The 20,015-nt window shown below is 45.2% G+C and overlaps 1 protein-coding gene across 7 annotated transcripts in view; it reads right to left on the bottom strand.

Annotated features, from left to right (window-relative positions):
• AFF2 (AF4/FMR2 family member 2) overlaps positions 1-20,015 on the bottom strand; it is a 468,843-nt gene that overhangs the window by 386,760 nt on the left and 62,068 nt on the right. For 2 of the 7 annotated variants that reach the window (XM_038588491.1, XM_038588489.1), the window contains exon 1: positions 16,861-16,983. The exons of 1 other annotated variant lie outside the window; for it this stretch is intronic. In XM_038588491.1, the coding sequence (XP_038444419.1) occupies positions 16,861-16,940 (80 nt within the window). In that variant the 5' untranslated portion in view covers positions 16,941-16,983. Of the gene's footprint in view, positions 1-16,860; positions 16,985-20,015 lie in introns of those variants that run through there. 4 more of the 7 variants (XM_038588488.1, XM_038588492.1, XM_038588493.1 and 1 more) reach the window with 4 other exon arrangements.

Genomic DNA, 20,015 nt, shown 5'->3' with positions numbered 1-20,015 from the left:
AGAAGCTGAGTTCAATTTGATAAGCACAAGCGTCACTGACTCATAACTAGTAGCAGCCATCTGGCAAATAGGAGGCATGGGGCACAAAGACACTGGATATGAATGGCCAAGCTTAGCCGGGCAAATCCAGGGCTTCTCAGAGAAGTGGCTGCAGCACCAGTCCCACAGCAGTCCCTTGGTTATAAGCAGCAGAGCATGTCCGGCTCAGTCCGCAGGCTCTGAGCAAAGACCAACCTGGCAGCAGAGGAGACAGCAATAACATAGCTGAGCAATGGAAAAATTCAAGGGCCACGTGTTATCCCTCAAATACATGTGAGAAATGCAGGACCCAAAGGAAAGCAGTTTAATAGGGTCACAAAAGAAGCACTGCCCATCCTCCCCTGGCTACTGCCCGCACGCCAAGAACCAGATTCAGCTGCTTCTCCTTGCCCCTCCTAGCACCTCCCAATCGTTCACTCTAACAAATATTTCTATAGCTTCATGTCTACCTGCCCACCTCGCGGACCCAGTGTGATAAAGCCCAGCCCATAGTTTCATCACAAGCTTTCCACGCGATCACAAGACACGAGACTCTTTTCACTTGGTTCCCACACGCAGCGTGCGCTGATTGCTCTTTAATTTTATTTAGCCCCGTTTCCAGTTAGGGCTCTGAGCATCGAAAGATTCTTTGCTATCCTGTTATATTTAATAAAACAAACAGGACACAGCATTTATATTGGGGGCATGAGTGACTAATAGCATCATGTAAATATATTACTACAGACAACTCCCTTTTCACGATGGCAAATGACAACAAGCACTTTATTTTTCAAAACACATGTGGCTATGATATACATGTTGCTGATAAAAGCCTGTTATTCACTGAATTAAACTGTGCTTGGCCTTGTACTAAACTCAGAGAAAATTGTGAGCGTGCATCTCAGGTGAAATTTAGCTCCATATAGATGTGTGTACTACTCCCATGTTATTTACAGACAAAAATGCACTGGAAACAATCTGCTAACAAATACGGAGGCTATATTCAGCCATTCCAGCCATCAATTACAGACTTACTTGGGTTCTCAGTTCAGCATATGGAGACTAACAATGGTGCTTAATTGTCACAACAAAACATTTCTATTTCAAGTTACTATTTGATTCTGTCTGCTGCTGCATTCCTGATCACAGACACATTTTCCATAAGTTCACAAGAGCCCTGGTGTCTCATGCGTCAAAACAGCTTAGTGACCGCGCTAACACAGGCACGGCTCAAGCGTGGCTGACTCCAGCCTAGAAACAAAATCTGCAACTAGGGTAACACCCAAGCACAGCCTCTGGGAAAAGGTGTCCTTCCTAGGGTAACTCCTGGAGCCCCTCTCCAGGGGAGATCTTTCGACTGGTGTTTAATTAGGGTGAAAGCAGTGATTTGGTGGAGGGGATGGGAAGTACCATTCTAAAACATTTGCCTAAGAGGCCAGATCCTAACATTTATGTCACTGGACACCCTGCACATTTTTTTTCAACGGCTGTGCATACTTAAGTGAGAATTTTCAAATCGATTTAATTTTTTGAATTTTTTTAAAGATTTTACTTATTTATTCATGAAAGACAGAGAGAGAGAGGCAGAGACACAGGCAGAGGGAGAAGCAGGCTCCACACAGGGAGCCCGACGCAGGACTTGATCCCAGGATCCCAGGACCACGCCCTAGGCTGAAGGCGGTGCTAAACCACTGAGCCACGGGGACTGCCCTAACTTTTTGAATTTTAAATTGGTCTGTTTCACAGTCTGTATCGAACCATCTTTGTCCTGCGAAGCACCAGCTAGGTGACAAGTTGTCTCGGAGTGGCCCATGATGTGTTTGCTTGTTTTTCCCAAACAGAGCACATCCAGAGGTAGCAGAAATCACCTGAGCTAACAAAACCAACGTGACAATCTTGACATAGTTTGAAATGGAACCAATGTTGTCAGGGACATTTATTTGGCACCCCCTATGTGCTAGACACTGTACAAAAGGCTGGGACCACAAAAATAAAACAGAGTGCTTGTCCTGAATACCCTCACTGTTTCTGGGTGGTGGGGGCAACAGGAGAGTAGATCTATCCAACACACCTGCTAGTGCTCTGGCAGTGTCTAGAGACAGGGCACTTGGTTCAATCTCAGGGCACCAGGTACCATGAAAGGGGAAGAGATGACCCTCAACTAGGACCTTCGAAGATGAGTATGGACAGGCTAGAAAAAGCAATGGGCATGGAGGGAGGAGGCTGGAAAACCATTGCAAACGACCTTAAGAAACCATGAAAGGCAGTCAGGACTGGGGCAACAGCCAAGAGACAGCCCTGGGTGTAAAGCAGAGGCAGAGAGGAATAAGTCCAGAAGCCTCTGCAAGCAGATAGACTCCATGAACACAGACTGGGAATTTCCAAGAAGGTAGAGCACCTCGAATCAGAGGTAATTCAGAATTTTCTGACTGGATCAGTTCACAGAAAAAATTAAAGGCCAAGACCTACAATAACTATAATACATGACAAAAATAAAAACAACAACAGTAATGGGGAGCCCTGGGTGACTCGGTTGAGCATCCAACTCTTGGTTTTGGCTCAGGTCTTATCTCAGGGTCATGAGATCAAGCCCTGCGTCCCTCATCCAGCTCCACGCTCAGTGGGGAAGTCAGCTTGAAATTCTCTCTCTCTCTCTCTCTCTCTCTCTCTCTCTCTCTCCCTCTCTCTCTCCTTCTGCCCCTCTCCCCTGTCTAAAATAAGTAAATTAATCTAAAAACAACAACAGGGGATCCCTGGGTGGCTCAGCGGTTTGGCGCCTGCCTTTGGCCCAGAGCGCAATCTTGGAGTCCCGGGATCGAGTCCCACATCAGGCTCCCAGCATGAAGCCTGCTTCTCCCTCCTCCTGTGTCTCTGCCTCTCTCTCTCTCTCTCTCTCTCATCATAAATAAATAAATCTTAAAAAAAAATAAAAACAACAACAAAGCAGTAGGACAGTGCACTGGCTGGGGGACCAGAGAAAGAACCAAGAGCTTCTGTAGAAGCACTGATCCAGTGCTTGTCTGGTAATTCCCAAAACAATAGCAGAGAAGCTGCAACTCATCAACAGATGGGTGGAAGCCGGGCCAGCAACGCAGCCCGAATCCTACAGCAAGCACCAGTGCGGGCTGAGGGGCAATGAGCAGGTGGGGTCTCGTGCAGGTGAGACATGGTGGCACTGCTGTAACAACCTTTGGGAAGAAAGGATGACACCACTAAGCGTGTGCATCCTAGAGGAGAGTTCCACATCAGGCAAGCGGAGCATCTGGGACTCCAGGGAGGACCCGGCTGCTCCGGGGCACTTGGCAAAGAGGAAACAGGTGAAACAAGGGTGGGCTTCCCTGAATGGACACGTTTTTGTGAGAAAGTCAAGCTTAAACAGCAGGCAGAAAACCAGCAGTAGGAAGGAAACGAGGCCTTTGCTTTCCTTTATCATCCTGACTCTTTCATTCTGTGCTAAGGGTTTTACTAATCACTTCCTTCATCACTTGTAGGAAAGCAGAGGCTCGGGAGCATCAGACGCTGCAGTTGTTTGTGGGAATAACCTGAGCAAATAACAGCACAACATGCTTTATGAAACCAGAGGGTTTACACTCTATAAATAACTTCCATGTATTCTTATTCTTTACACGTACACTCTTACTGAAGACTGGATGATAGCTTTTTGCTATTGCCTGGTTGACTTCTTACGCTCACACGCGCGTGCACACACACACACCTGCACGCACACATGCACACACACACACCCCCAAGGTAATGACGATACTGATTCTGAAGAGACACCTTTTGAGACAAATAAAGGAGCCATACAAGTGATCTAACAGAACAGGTCTAGAAACTTTGTGGGATCACTGCAGCCTTTTTGTACAGAGCAACTGTCGAACCCTCCATCCTAATATCATCAGAGGTTTGGGGCAGCATTAGAAAGGATGTGATACCTTGAAGATACTCAAGACAGCAAGTGGTCTATGCTATTTTATTGTAAATTAAGTTCTACATTTTCTCTTTAATAAAAAAGTAATAACCTGTGACCATGAGCAGCACTAGATAAAGTATGAAAACAGAAGCTGGCATGTGAAAACATCTCAATTAGACAGGGAATCCAAATATAGAGCAAAGGAAACCAATTAAGCAATTCAAACACCAAAGTATAAAAATAATTTTCTTCTGAAGCATGGAGTAGTCTCACATACACCCTAAAAACAAACAAACAAACAAACCCAGATTCATTTCACTGAGCCGGGGGAATTGGGAAAAACACTTTTGTCTCTGGGGGATAGCCACTTCTTTTGGTTCAATGTAATATTCAAAATGTGCCTAATTCTTATAATCCAAATATGTGACACTGCTTGGGTTTCCATGACTACTGCTCTGAAAACCATATTAATTATTCAAGAGGTCCATGCCATTCTCCCTGCATGCCCTAAGGAATGCTGGGAACCGCAACATGCCATTATAAAGGGAATAGCTGTTAAACAGACTGTATGACCAAATCTAAATAGCAAAGTTATTTCCTTGAAGTACTGACATCGAACTGAAAGCATGAGGCAGTATTATTTAAACTCCTTGGAACAAAATGAAATGAGGGAATGAAAGAGTTTTGTCTCACATTTAATATCCTAACAATCTTGGTGAGTCCATATAATTGCAGCCACTGCCCCTTCCTCTGATTGGATCTTATTTTAAAGCAAGCCGGTTGCCTTGCACAGAACAGTGCTAATTCTATGAAACTTTCCCCTCAAAGGCTGCCATTTAGACATTGCAGAACTTGTAGGAAATCAGATAATCAAGTTAATAAGACAAATTGTGACCAGGCATCTGGGTGCCATATCCGCCAATGCCTGAATACCGCAATAACCATAATTTGTGCAGCCTGTGATCTCGCCTTCATCATAAATAACATTATCAAAGCAGAGGCAGGGAGGTCTGAATGTATTCAAGCAACACACACACCGTTACTGATTTCCTGTCATAGCTAAACTCACAGTGTCAATCCTGTAGCAGGGCAATGAGGGGCATTATCAGCCCAATTACTCAAAGAGAAGGGAGAGGTAAGCCAGCCGCTACCACTACCAGGCTTTGAGCTCCCTCAGGGCTCAGAGATGTGTGGACGTAACATTTGCTTTTACCGTCATTTGTATTTATTGCAACACTGTTAGAGATTACAAGATCATTAATGCTTATACATTATTGCATTATTATATATCGTTTTATATTGTTGTTTACATTGATACGTTATTTGCATTTATTAGCAAAAGAGACAGATTTTTCAAAGCGATGGCTATCACAACAGGAAACCAGCAGAAGTTCCCAAGTTCAAGTTCCAAGGTCTCTGATTTGGGGCATTTAGAGAGAGCTGCACAATTATCGAGGTTATGTATCACGCACATACAGGGAAGGAAAAAAGAAATGCAAATCTTCCAGAAGCAAAGAATGTGAGAGAATTCAGGGTGATCTGAATACACTGAATTCTGTATGGCATAATCTTGCAATCAAATTTCAAAATAATGTGATAAAAAATTATACCCTGTGGAAATGTAATCACCTGCCACAAATGATAAAGAAATAAAATCAAATGATATGTAACAATTATCTAAAACATAATGAACAGCCTATCTGCTAATTAAAGGGAAAACATATCATATATTGTAATTACTATTCAATATTTAGTAATATAATTTCTCTGTCGTTAACTTATGAGCCTTTTCGTGAATTAAATGCTGATGGAAAGGACTGAAAACTATGATAAATGCTTACCCCACAAATAAACCACCTTTATTATTAATTATTCTTTCCATCAACCAATTACCACCCAAATTGTCAGAAAGCTAATTACAGAAGGAAAGCCAACTTGCAAAATCTATTTAGCAAGATTTTAATTCAATTCGCCTACTATCTATCGAACCTGTTAGGCACTGGTAAAATACTCAGGGCTGTGCAAGACAAAAGAAGTATGGCTTTCATTTCCTGAGGGTTTCTCATGTCCTTCTCATGTCCCAGGCAACACGTTCAGTTTCCAATCACACACACATGTGCAAGCACACACACACACACACGGGTCTACCAGCACCATGCATATATTCATGAATCCATGCAATATCCTAACAGAGGCAGGGAATGGTACCAGCTGTAGGGGCTTCTCAAACTCTCGGTTTCATCATCTCTAAAACTGAAAGAATAATGTGTACCCCTTAGCTTTCTGCTGAGGAGTAAGCGGCAGGGTGAGTAAAGGGCCTGGTCCAGTCCCAGTTAATGGCAATCATCACTGTTACAGATTAGCAAGTGGGTACAAGGCTAAGGCCAAAGTCACCTAGCACCAAATTAATCAGTCATCTCCCCGAAGCATAGGGACAGGAAAAAGCACCACCTGTTCAGCCCACTGTCCCCGGCACATCCTCAGTCACATCCCCTTCCATGAACAGTTTGACCCAAGCAAGAATAAGCAAGTTGCTGTGCTACAGAACGAATGTGTGTGCTCCTATTATTAAGAGAGATTTCCAGGTCACTGACTGGGATCAAAGCAACCAGACCCAGAGCTGTGGTTATGGCTCAGTATGTTGTGCGGCTGCCTACAAGAGGCCATGAATCATAATGAAGAATCCACTAACTTTGGCTTTGTCAACACCAACACTTATAGGGCTATTCAATCAGATCCATTCACAAAGCCCCGGCCCTCCCCTTTGTCACCAGGGCATGAGAGCCACAAGCAATCTACATATCAGAAAATCAGTTTATAGATTGGTGAGAACTGACAATACGCTGTCCGGACTGAACGAGCTAATGTGGATCACTGAATATTTTCATGAACCATCAGTATGCTTATAGACATGGGTTACCAATTTTCAGGACTCAAACAATGATAAAATCCAGTTGTTACTAAATCCTTACTGAACACTATTTATTTTTTCTTTGGGTGATTCAGGTCATCATAAACCCTGATGCCACTCTGAGAAATATAGATTGGGCTAAATCTCCACTATCCCTCTGACATAACCTCTATATTTATTCTCTTAAAAGATTGGTGGCTTATCCTTTGTCTCCTCCTTATCAAGGCAGAGTACATCATGCTAAGGGTGAGAAAATCCAGCTCTAAGCATTTCAGTTTGGAGTCTCAGAAATGCACATTTGCCACACATTCCTAGTTTCAGTGGTCGGATCAGAACATGACAGCTAATACTAATTTTATTGCCAAATTATGGTTTTTCTTTCTCCTCAAATATATAGAATGTCCCATTTTCCCCATCATTCAGCTTTTCTTTCCAGAGGATGAAATTGCAAATCCCTATATTACTTAACTGGAACTGGTTTCCAGGACTGCAAGAAAACACTAAAGGTCTCCATGTGTGGAAATAAGAGAGATATTAACCTTAAATATGCTGTTGCTTTTTAACAGTTGTGTTCACATCAAAGTTAGCTTTCCTCCGCGCATGCTTTTTAAAACAACAAAAACAACAACATATAATTCAGAATAACCCCGATGTTCAACTGAAACAGATTCTAACTTTCATGACTCTTCTATGGTATTTCTGAGGACAAAAATTTTGTCTTGATCACCATCTTAAAGAGCACAGGGTTGGTATCGACTTGCCCTTGACAGACACACACAAGAAACTGTATGCTTAGCCTGGATTTTCCAGTCTCCCATATCTGGCTTGCTCCCCCTCTAGTGGAGGTGCTGGGGATCAGGGTCCCAGAGGCTCACAGGACCCTAAATGGCTGATCATCCAACTGGAAAGCCAGCAAACCACTGGCTGTTGACTGCCGCTGTTCCCTGGCCCATTGCTGAAAATTTTCTGTGTTTCTTATTCCAGCAGCTTGGTGATTCTTACCTAACTAGGGTGATTAATGTATTGCAGTGCATCTTCCCTAACAACTTTTAAGGCTGTCTGCTATTTATTATCACCGTGCAACAACAATTCTAAATGCCAGGGATAAAATACTCCTCCCCGATAGAAATTTTGTTGGGCTAAGTTGTAAACAGTGGATCTAGTTACTGTTTCAATGAATCATCAATGAATGTGAAAGTTAGTGAGTGAAGCTTCTTTCTAACAGCTTTACTGAGATAGAATTCATATAAATACAAGTCACTGTTTTAAAGTACATACTCCAGCGGTTCTTATATATTCACGGAAATGGGCGATCGACACCATTATCTTTTTTTAAGATTTTACTTATTCATTCATGAGAGACACAGAGAGAGAGGCAGTGACACAGGCAGAGGGAGAAGCAGGCTCCATGCAGGGAGCCAAATGTGGGACTCGATCCCAGGATCACGACCTGAGCCAAAGGCAGACGCTCAACCACTGAGCCAGCCACCCAGGCGTCCCCGACACCATTATCTAATTCCAGAACATCTGCATCACCCCTAAAAGAAATGCTGTACTCATTACCAAGTGCTCTCCATTCTGCCCTTCCCCCAGCTCCTGGCAACCGCTCTAGGGATTTACCTATTCTGGTTATTTTACATAAATGAAGTGGTACAATATATGACCCTCTGGATCTGCCTTCTTTCACTTAGCATAAGGCTTTCAAGGTTCATCCATGTGGTATCAAGTGCCAGGACCTCATGCCTTTTTGTGGCTAACAGCCCAATGTATGGATAAACCATATGCTGTATATCCATTCACCAGTTGACGGACACTTGGGTTGTTTCCACTTTGGAGCTAATATGGATAATGCTGTGATTCATGCTCATGTACAGATTTTGTGTGGATGTATGGGTTCAATTCTCTTGGATATATACTTAGGAGTGGAAGTGCTGGGCCATATGGTAACTGTATGTTGAACCTTTTGAGGAACCACCAAAATGTTTCCCGCAGTGGCTGCACCATTTTACCTCCTCCTTGATATATAAGGATTCTCATGTCTCTACATCCTTCTCAACACTTCTTGTCTATCTTTTTGAGGCTAGCCATCCTAGAGGATGTGAAGTGCTATCTCGTTGTGGTTTTGATTTGCATTTTCCTGATGGCTTAGGATGTTGAACACCTTCTCGTGTTTTTATTGATCTTTTATTTATCTTCTTTGGAAAAATGTCTATTCAGGGGTTTTGCTCATCTTTAATTGGGTCATTTCTTTTTTAAATATTGAGTTGTACCAGCACTTTATGTATTCTAGATAGTAGTACCTTATCAGATATATGATTTGTGAACGTTTCTTCTCATTCTTGGGATACCTTTTCAATTTCTTGATCATGTCCATTGAAAACCCCTCTCAATTTTTAAACGAAATAATTGCTAATGCCGCTGCATGAGTTTTTTCATTATTTCTACAAAGTACTTCCTCTGTGTAGATGGATCTAGAATATCAGTCCTTCTACCACTGGCCCTCTAACCCTGAGCTGATCCTTAGATTGGAACATCAACGCTTTATCAGGTGTCCATTGTCCTTAGGACAAGGAACCTTCTCAAACTTCCCGAAAAGATTTAGTAGTTTTAAAATGATAATGCTACATTTTGTGAATGCTTGCTTCAGAACAAGTGAACTCAGAACTTTTTTTCCCTAAATTGGCATTATTTACCTCGGAGGATCTCACTTAGCAGCTTCTCCCACCGGAACACAGTGTAGCTGCAAGACTTTTAGAAATCCTTTCTTTAATCACTACTACCTTGTACTTTGCAATCCAAGACAGCTTTGCCATCTGGTTTCCCATTTAAATTAAATTTGCCCAAAAGTTTAAATTTTCTTTATATCATTCAGATCCATTTATACTTACCAACCTAGACAAACTGCAGGGTAGGGAGGGGAGGGGAGTAGAGGGCAAGCCAGGCTGAATTCATGACAAATTTGAGTTCCGGAATATTTGGAAAGCAATGCTGCAGTAACTGATCGGGTATGGCAATCATGTCCATGTCTAAGGATCCATAGAAGCAGGGCCTTAGGTCACGTGGCCTAACATATTGGGGCCTGGGCAACAATTAAGTAGCCCACAGGCTTGCCCAGCAAGCAGGTCCAAAGATCAGAGTTGCTTTGACGGGGCTAACGTTCCATCTGGGCCACAGGTGTCAGAGGCACAGCTGCAAATCACCACCTTTCGAGATGACAGGTCATTGTGGATTCAATTGTGTCTCTCCTCAAAAAAGACCTGCTGGAGTCCTAATTCCCACTACCTTGGATTGTGACCTCATTCAGAAATAGGACCTTCACAGAGGCAGTCAGGTTAAGATGACATCATTAGGGTGGACCTGAATCCAGTGTGACTGGTGTCCTTATGAAAAGAAGAGATGTAGACACAGAGAGGCATGCACAGACAGAAAGCCATGTGAAGACACAGAAAGGAGACGGCCATATGAAAGAGGATTAGAGCAATGTGTCTAGAAGTCAAGGAACACCTGAGGCTACCAAAAGCCTGTCCCTAGTGCCCTCGGAGGAAGCATGGCCATGCCAACATCTTGATTTCAAACCTCTAGCCTCCAGAGCTGGGAGACAATGCATTTTTGTTATACTAAGCTACACGGTTTGTGGTACTTTGTCACAGCAACCTTAGGAAGTGAATACACAGCTCCAGGCACTAGGCAAAGGGAAGACTTTCTGAAGTACCTGAGGTGGAAGGGCTGTCGCGTTCTACAGTGGCGCTTCCAACCATATCTGCATGGCCACCTCATCAGCCCCGTCACTAGCACCAGCTTGGAAATGAAAAGGAACAACACGGTATACATTCCACGTTTCTTCTCTGAAGACACATGTGTCGACCTCACTAAATACAACGAGACATCAGGTCTTGTTCTGGCTGTGGGTATGGTGTGTGATAAAGGACCAGCAATGGCCGTGTGGGTCAAATTGATGAGTCTGTGAGCTAAGTAAGTCCAGAAATCAGTGACTTAGTATTTACATAGATATCGTGATGTGATTTAACTAGAAGGGTTCAAACTAGGTTAAATGATGGTAGTAATGACTGGGGATTACAGATCACCACACACAAATGCCAGTCACTTTGGGTTAGTAGAAACTACAGCCTGCACCATGGTCCAGTCAAAATTAAGTCAGATACTAATCCAATCAATCACGTCAATAGGAGACTTTGGTATATATTTCAATAAGGCCAGCGACATAGAAACCAGGGTTCTTCCCATTTTATCTACAGCCACCCCTTTTTCATGTGTTGCACATGGGCTGATATGACCCATGGATCGCATGGGAGGGAAAAAAAAGCATTGAAACAAATGTCATGAGATCTGTTTGGTAAGCATTACACTTTTAATTTCATTCCATAATACTGTCATTTATTCATTCAACAGATATTTATCGAGTTCCCATTATATGCCTGCTAGGCAGCCAAGGCTTATCCAGAAATAGGAAGAGCCTCTGAGTACTAATGGCAGATGAGGCTGATGCTCTGACTCTAGTCCCAGAGTGAATTCTGGGACACACACAATCCTCCAGAAAAGCCTCAGGTCCCAAGGTTTCTTCATCTGCAATCCGTAGAAGGATGTGATAGATTCTCACACCAGAATTCTACTCCCAGGGGAAGGGGAGCCGGAATAAAACATATCTAGGAAACATGGGGTATTTGTCATTCCACGTAAGCTTCTGACATAGGGAAGTCTGTTTACTCTTCTGCCAAAGTATCTTTCAGGAAAACTTTGGATCTCGTTTCCCAGTGGAGAGATGACAGCTGAACACTTGGTACAAGAGAAACGCCCACTACTAGCATGGTCACTTTCACAGATAAGGAAGCTGAAGTTCAGAGAGGGGAAGTGACTTACCTGAGCTCACACAGCCAGTAGGAGGTCATTCCACACCCTCCACACCGCCTCCATGGCACAGCTTCGAGAAGTGACACAGCTCTTAGCCATGCTCACTAAACGCAGTCTTCTACGTTTGTCCCAGTATTTTATTGACGACAGTCGATGTTTATAACCTATGGACTCCTAACTGTGTTCCTTTTATTTCATAATCCACTCCCCTTATGTCTTGTGTTTTCTTGTGATATATTTTAGATGTGAGGAAGTTTATATTTCAAAATGATTCATTCGGCTGTGCCAACTGCAAGGCAAGACTGCAATAAATGTTCTCTTGTTGATCAAGAGTGTGTTTTTGTGAACAGAAAGATAGACTATCTAAATTCACATCATGTGTTGGACCACCACCAACTAATACATTGACATGCCAATATACTGGATTGTTTACATACAAAGTAAATGTCAAGCAAAGGGAAAACCCTTTTGTCAGTTACTAGATATTCCTCTTACCTTCTGGGACATGTCAGATTGAAGCAAAACACGCCTGTTTCATCCTGTCATCACATTTGACCTAAACTTCATTTTAAAGCTGTAGTATTGATTAGGCTTTAGAAAAGCGTTTGCCTCAGAATCTGATTTAAGTCTTGCCCAGCATTCCCTTGTCACGGATGTAACAGCTTCACAAACGAAACCAAAAAAAGACACCTTTAATTCGAATTTCATTCAGAAAGAGATCATATGCAAGCAGGCACGTTGGAAGGGCAGCAAATTGTCCTAACCATCCGATGGCTCCAATGCTTGCTTGGGCCACTCATCAGGGGGCTGGTCGTGATGGGAGCAGGACACTTTGTGCTACGATGGTAGGGCAGCGGCTGGAAGGCCTGTAGAGCTTCCCTTAGGTTCACCTTTCTCTTCCTCTTTCAACAAGAGACACCCACTAAGAGCCTTTCTGGTCCTGGGATGCTGCGCGAGGGCAGACCGCAGCCCTCCTTGGCCCGTGGGGGAGCGAGGACTGGCAGCAAGGTTTCCCCCGCTCCCGGGGAGATCAAAGGGACACAGGCGGGGGTGCGCCCAGTGAGCGGGGCTTTGCGCCAGCCCTGGAGTGCGCAGGGGACCGCTGAGCTGGCCTCCCTACCGTGTACACTTGAAAGAACCCCTCACTCCCCCGATCGCTACCAGTTTCTATAGAAACAAGAGAAGAATCTGTTCTTTGGCTAAAATTTCCCCCCAAAGCTTTTTCTAGCGCTGTATAAAACATTTATTTTTCGCTAGTACAGTTGTCCATTTAGAGCGTCATTTAACCAATCAAGGAACAATGGGCTGAGTGGGGCCGAGCGCGGGCTCCGTTTCCCGAAACCCAGGTCCCCAGCGCGCGAAGCAGCCGTGGTCCGTCCGCATCTCCTGGGTCGCATCAGGACTCGAGCACTTTAGCATGAGCCCTCGAAGCACTGCCGGATGGGAGAGCGATAAGAGGTCAACAAGGTATCCGCCCAGCCGCGAACTGACTTTTGTCCCTTCAAAATGCTTCAGCCGTCACCGGATTTCAATGAATTCTGTCTCACAGTGTAGCCGTGAATTATCCCGGAGAACTCCGGAGCACCTGACCACAGGATCAGGAGTCACGGCCGTGATGCCTGGGTGGCTCTGCTGCAAGATAGCGGCTGGGTTTCCCTGCTTTATTATTGTGTGTCCTTCTCCAGGGACCACATTTGCTCAGGAGTTGCTAAGGCTAGTAAATATTGTATCTGTCTCTTGTAATCACCGAGCAAACAGACCTGCCCTCCGTCACATAAAACCCCCAGAGCTGTTAGGCCATGAAAGAGGCATCGAGCGAGGCCTGTTCTTCAAAACTAAGAATGGGGCTCTCTGTGGCATCAATCAAGACTAAATCCGCCGCGTGGTCGCATGTGTCGAGTCTGCTACCAGATTCCATTCATTTATTCCCACCTCGATAAATATTCATTGAGTGCCCGTCACAGGGTCTTCAGCACGGCAGGTGAGGTGTGGCGCCGAGCCATAGACACAGTCCCTGTTTCCCCCGAGTTCCCAATCCAGCACGGGACACGGGCAGTCAGCAAACAGTGGCACCTAAGGTGAACTGCAATTATTAGACACTTCGAAGCCAGAGCTACAAGCACCTAGGAGGCAGGAAAAGCTGGTCTCTGGGGCTGCAGAGACACGCTGGTGTGGTGCTGGCACCTTGCTCATCCTAAGACAACCACAGCGGGGTGTGCCACCCCCCCCAAGGTGAAATTAACTTGAAACATGCATGTTCTGCAAAATTCTGAGATTTTTTTTTAAGATTTACTTATTTATTCATGAAAGATGCAGGCTGAGAGAGAGAGGCAGAGACATACAGGCAGAGGGAGAAGCAGGCTCCACGCAGGGAGCCTGATGAGGGACTCGATCCCAGACCCTGGGATCATGACCTGAGCCGAAGGGAGACGCCCAACCGCTGAGCCACCCAGGTGTCCCAAATCCTGAGATCTTGAGAGGGCAATGGCTCAGCTCTCGTGAGGAAATGGTTTTCTCCACACAGAGATCCTTAGGAATGGGGGGCCTCATGGTCTACCCTGGTGCCTCAGCTGGCGTTTTGACACATTTTAAGTATGAAAGTTCCCTCTTTGCTACCATGATGACAGTGAAAGGACCACACCAGAAAGTAATTCAATAAGGTGGTGTTTAGCTGGAACAGAGGGGAATGCAGCAGTCGCTGAAATGCTGTACTGCATGCTCTGAATCCAACACGGAGCACCGGTGCCTGGAGGCTCTTTACCCCCAAAGCACGTATCGAGCAAACAAACAGATGCTTTGGTGTTCATACTGGTGCAACTGATTTCATACTTTTCATACTTTTCATCCCCCTGGGATAGAGTCCCACATCGGGCTCTCAGCAGAGAGCCTGCTTCTCCCTCTGCCTGTGTCTCTGTCTCTCAAGAATAAATAAATAAAATTTTAAAAAAAGGAAATGAGGGCTTAGCATAGGCACACACCTGACAATGGACTTCTGACATATACATTTACACATACTTGGTATATACATACGTATGTGTGCAGATACCTACCTACCTTATTGCTATATACATACAACCTACCTTATTGCTCGCTAAACAACACATCCCTATCTACTTATCCATACTTCTGACAGCCTTATTGACCTTTTGGTCTGCAGGGTTGAGCTCAGAATGCAACACATAGCTGTTATGCAACAAATACAACTAATTGTAATCAAGCGCTCTCGGGGCCATAAACCTAGAAGCGAGCATATGGATCACAACATTACATTTGCACTCCTAAGGTTTGTGAAACACCTTAGGATGAAAAAAGCTAATAAATATGAGATTTATTTTTATTGTTATGAACTTAAAATGGAAAGAGCTAAAGATAGCAGAGAACCAAAAAGCTGAAACGAACGTACTCAAACGACTATGTATTTAAGATTATTATGGCTAATGACCTTAAAGTTTTTCTGGCTCTGTTTCCAAGGAATAAAAACCAAATCATCTCTAATAAAATATATCCATAAATTTTTGCTGCTGATGCCTTTGGGGAAATATGGAATAAAGTGGTTGAAAGAAGTCAGTTTTTACAACCTAAGAAAATAAAATACAAGGGATACAGAATTTGTTCTTGTCATATATATAAACTGGAGATGAATTACATAATGCTCCTCCAAGTACTGAGAAATATTCAACTATTTTCCAATATATACTGTGGCAAAGTCTTAGGCTGTATAGCCACAAAGCCAAGCGCCGCCAGTTTCTTAGGTTGAGACTAACAGGGCAGTCATTGGCATCATTTCCCCTCTCATGTCCATGATCCTACTAATAACAAGCATCCCTGCTCCTGCCTCTTCACTTCGATTGCATGGGATGTATCAGAACTTACAACTGTTTTTGAACTGCTGTAAAGAGCACGGCAGAGAGCAGCCAACTCTTCACGCACACTCCTTCCGATGCAGAGCAAGAAGATGAGAAAAACGATCATGATATTATTGGAATCCTCCTTAGTCATCAATAATCTCTATTGAGCATTATTTTGTGGAATTCATTCTCTAGGGACTGTGGAAGATAGGTACAGTGTAGTCGTGTGAAGCAGCCAATAAAAAAAAATGAACATAACATAAGCCAGAGGAAACACACGGGAAGACTAGACATTCGGCCTAGGGAAATCGGGAAGGCTGCTTGGAGGAGGTTGCACTTCAGCCGAACACTAAAGGATAATTAGGCGACTGGAGGTGAGGTGAGGGAAGGGTCTTCTTGACCACTGGTAGAGCAAGAGTAAAGGCACAGAAGAGGAATGAAGGAAAGAAGAAGTAAGTAAGGATGTGAAATGGTGTCACATGGCAGAGCAGAAGGCGCGTGCAAAAAGCCAGGTGAGGCCAATTCAAGATGCCTCCAAAACAGTGTGTTGAGTAATGTCGACGCTTTTCCCTTTAATCAAGAACAACTAGCAAATGCTTTGCAGAAAAATACCTTTCTTCTAGATAGTTCATTGCCCTGACTGCATCCAGTGAATGAAGCAGCTCCTCCATACTTCCCTGGCCATTTAGGAATTCCCTTTGTTAGTAATTCCTTTATTAGTCACTGAATATAGTCTTAAGGCAGTATACCTGTCATCCTAAGTGTCCAGACATAAACCAAATATACATCTAAAACGTATCTGGAAGGCACCAGGTGGCTCAGTGGTTGAGCGTCTGCCTTCGGCCCAGGGTCCTAGGATTGAGTCCCATGTCGGGCTCCCCACAGGGAGCCTGATTCTCCCTCTGCCTGTGTCTCTGCCTCTCTCTCTCTGCATCTCTCATGAATAAATACATAAAAATCTTTAAAAAACAATTAATAAAATGTATCTGGGATTGAATTCAAATCATCAACTAGCGTTGCAACTTCAGTTCTAAACATTATCATATTGCCAGATAAGGAAGTGCCATGGTAGGTTTATTGAATGCTTCCGCAGGGAGAGAGAAATTATTTTCAGCATGTTTGTTGTCTTCAATCATGTCTTCCCCTTCTCGGTGAACCAAGGTTTCTTTCCCACTCTGTGGAGATTCCCTTATTTTACTTCCCTTTACATATCCCCTTCGTGTTCGAGATAACCCCTGCAAATAAGAGGAAGGCAAGTTCTAACGAGGGACTTTCTTTCCTGCCTTTCAACAAGCACTTACCAAAGTCCTGCCATGTGCGGGGCATTCACAATGACACGAGAAGCTCCAGAAGGAACGAGACAGAGTGCCTCATGTACCATCACGGAACGCACTGACTCAGGACATCTGAGAGCCTCCAAATGAGCGTGTGGGCTGGGGGGGTGAGAGGTGACTGTGAGTGGGCTGCAAGTAGTTCTGCTTTAGTTTATTATTATTTAACCAAAGCAAAAAAACATCAGTCGTTCTTTGGCAAAGATAAGTCCTCTGTTTTCGAAAACCATCTCAGCAGACACCCTAGTGACATGAATGCAAAGCATCACCAATGACCGGGCCACCACCCAGATAAATAACCAAGCTGCTGTCCGGCTGACACAGAATACGAAGACAGAGGGCCCGCCCAATGCCTCCCTTTCCCTGGCCTTGCCCCCCGCCCCCCCACGTTACACACAGGCCTCACCAGCAGCACCTACTGGACTCTCTGCCTCCAATCATTCACCTCTGCGCCTCCCCCACCCTGAAATCCCCATCACCTCCTTCTTGCCTCCCTGTGGCGGCGTGGCGGCCACCCAGCAGCCAGTCCGCCCTGGCCCTGGCCCTGGCCTTGGCTCCACATACGTTGGATCGTGTCTTCCCCCTGCCTCACATCCTCCAATGCCTTCCCACTGCAGGTAGAACAGATTCAAATCGCTTATGTCAGCCTTTGAAGTACCCACTGCTCTGGTCCTGACCTCCTCCACGGAGAGGTTGCTGTCCTCGACAAGGCTCGTTTTGTTCCTCCAACAAGCCAAGCATGTCCCCGCCTCGGGGCCTTTTGTAATTGTGCCGCCGTCTCCTGGAGTAGCTTCCCGAAGATGCTCGCTTCCCCTCGGCGCTCGGGTCTGCACTCCGACGGGCCCTTCGCAGGCCACCCAGGCTGGATTTGGCCTCTTCCACTTCTGAGATCGCGGGCAGGACACGGGGCGCCAAGAGGAGCCACCAAAGGGGCTGCTTTCCCGAGCATCTCGGCCACACACTGAGCAGCGGAGTCTCTGTTCTGCCGTGGGTCTGTATCTCACAGCTGTGTGACCTGGGTCTGTATTCTACGATTGTGCGACTTCCTTGCCTTTCGGCCCCAGCTCCTTAACACTAGATCAATACGCAGCTCCTGGGGAAACCCAGGCTATGTCTCCACGATGCCAGAGCAACCTGCCAAGTGATTAAATGTGGTAGTTATGAAAGAAATGGGTCAGACCGGTCATTTGTCATCAGGTAGACAGAGCCACACTGCCACAGGCCCCCACGACTCCGTCGCCTTAAATTGTTGAAGAAGTAACAATGGTGGGGGCTGGGGACCGCCTCACTTTCATTAACATTTTCCCATAAATAGGCTCAATGATTTCCCAGTGTCCTACAGCTAGGATTAGAACCCACGGCCCCTGCGTGTTAATCATGAGCTCCATGTGCAAGGGGCCATTTCAATCCTTACTTCCGCGTCTCTTATTGGAAGTGATCATGAATATTGTATAACTTGCCTCACTCCGTTTGTTTGTTTCTTTTCTTCCCCCCCCCCTTTTAGTACGAGGCCCTAGGATGAACCATTTCAGTTCAGGGCAATTCACCATTGAGTCACTGCCATAAAAATATGTAAGAGAATGTGGCTCTCAAAGAACGTGAAGCACCACCACCACCACCACCACCATCCCCACAGCCAGCACACACAGAAGCCTGGGGCTGTGTTCTTGAGTGTGGTCATGTATTACTACTGCATATGGCCCTTCAAAATCAGGGCAGCCACCTCCCTCCCATCCCTTGCCTCTGGAAATTCTGGCTCTGTGGGGTGGGGCGAGGTGGAACCTGGGCATCCCCTGGCATCTCATCTCAGGAGAGCACCCCCCTTCTGAGACTCCCTCTTCTGACCCTGGTGGAGGGGCCAGGCCCCGGGAGGAAGAAAGCCGTGGAGGGCCTCCCAAAGCCCCCATTGGGCACAATCCTTCTGGGCTTGGGGGCTTTGCTGAGCTGGGGCTCCCCGACATACTCCTGATGCTGGGACCAGTGTGTGTGACCAACTTAATGATGGCCCGACTCCTGGCTCCATCTTCAGAAAGGGAAGTTCTCTCTCTGGCACCTGGGATTCCCAAAGACAGGGTCCCCAGCGACCCAAGGTAATACTGAGGAATAACTGGAAATGGCCACCCACTCAGCCCTAAAGACTCAAAGGTCATTTTCACTTATTCATTTAAGACATTTGTGCACTCATGTGCTGTTTCTAACAGCCAGCAAATATATTTTTGAGTACCTCCTGAATGCCTGGCTGGCAACGTGGTCTTTATCCTCAAGGAAGCCATAGTCTTCTGAAAGAGGCAGAAACCCCAAACAAATAATTAGACCCTACCATGGCAAATGCTGTCAGGAGACCTGCAGAAAGTGCTGTGAAAGCCCAGAGGTAAAATACTTCCTGACAGAGAAGCCAGTGGAGGGGGGACAGAGAGAAATCAAGGAAAACTTGAGAGAGATGGCACTAGAATTGGGCTTTCAGGAGAGCAGGACGTGTCCAAAAATCTCTGTCATCAAGATAAATGGAATCTTAAGGCACTTTTTTTTTTTTAATTAAAACGAATGTGGTATTTTTTTTTTCTTTTGCCCCGGGCTCCACCGTCGCTCAGAACAGCACTGCTACTGATCCTGTCTTTATTTAACAATTAGATCTTTCATTCATCATGGATTTTTTTTACATTGATTTTGATTATTTTATTTTTTAACAAATACCACATTCAGTATCCCTTGCCTCAATGGTGGAGGCTCTGGTGCCACCTGAATCACAGGGCTCGGGCAAATGCTTCACCTGCCTCACCCCAGGCCTGGCCCTTCCCCAAGTCAAGAAATCTCTGTGCTGAGAGAGGAGACAATCAGTCCACTTGTCCACAAACTCAACTGGAGAAGACCCACTCCAACCCCCAAACTATCTTCCCCCCACAGGACCTAAGAAATGATGGGCATGGACCTGTCTTCTTGGGAGGGCAAACCTCAGCGCTTGCCCCCACTTTTCGTGACTTAGCACACCCAAGGGGGTGAGAACTGAGAACGGGAGCACACAGCACCCAGGAGGTGGCTCTAGGGCCTAACTGGTGCCTGAGACTCCTGGGGTCTCTATCCAGGGGCTTTCCCCAAGTAAAGTCAGTACGTTAGGAAATGGCCAT

Source organism: Canis lupus, chromosome X (genome assembly GCF_011100685.1).
Source record: "Canis lupus familiaris isolate Mischka breed German Shepherd chromosome X, alternate assembly UU_Cfam_GSD_1.0, whole genome shotgun sequence".
Lineage (NCBI taxonomy): Eukaryota > Metazoa > Chordata > Mammalia > Carnivora > Canidae > Canis > Canis lupus.
This window is presented reverse-complemented; position numbering and strand designations above follow the sequence as displayed.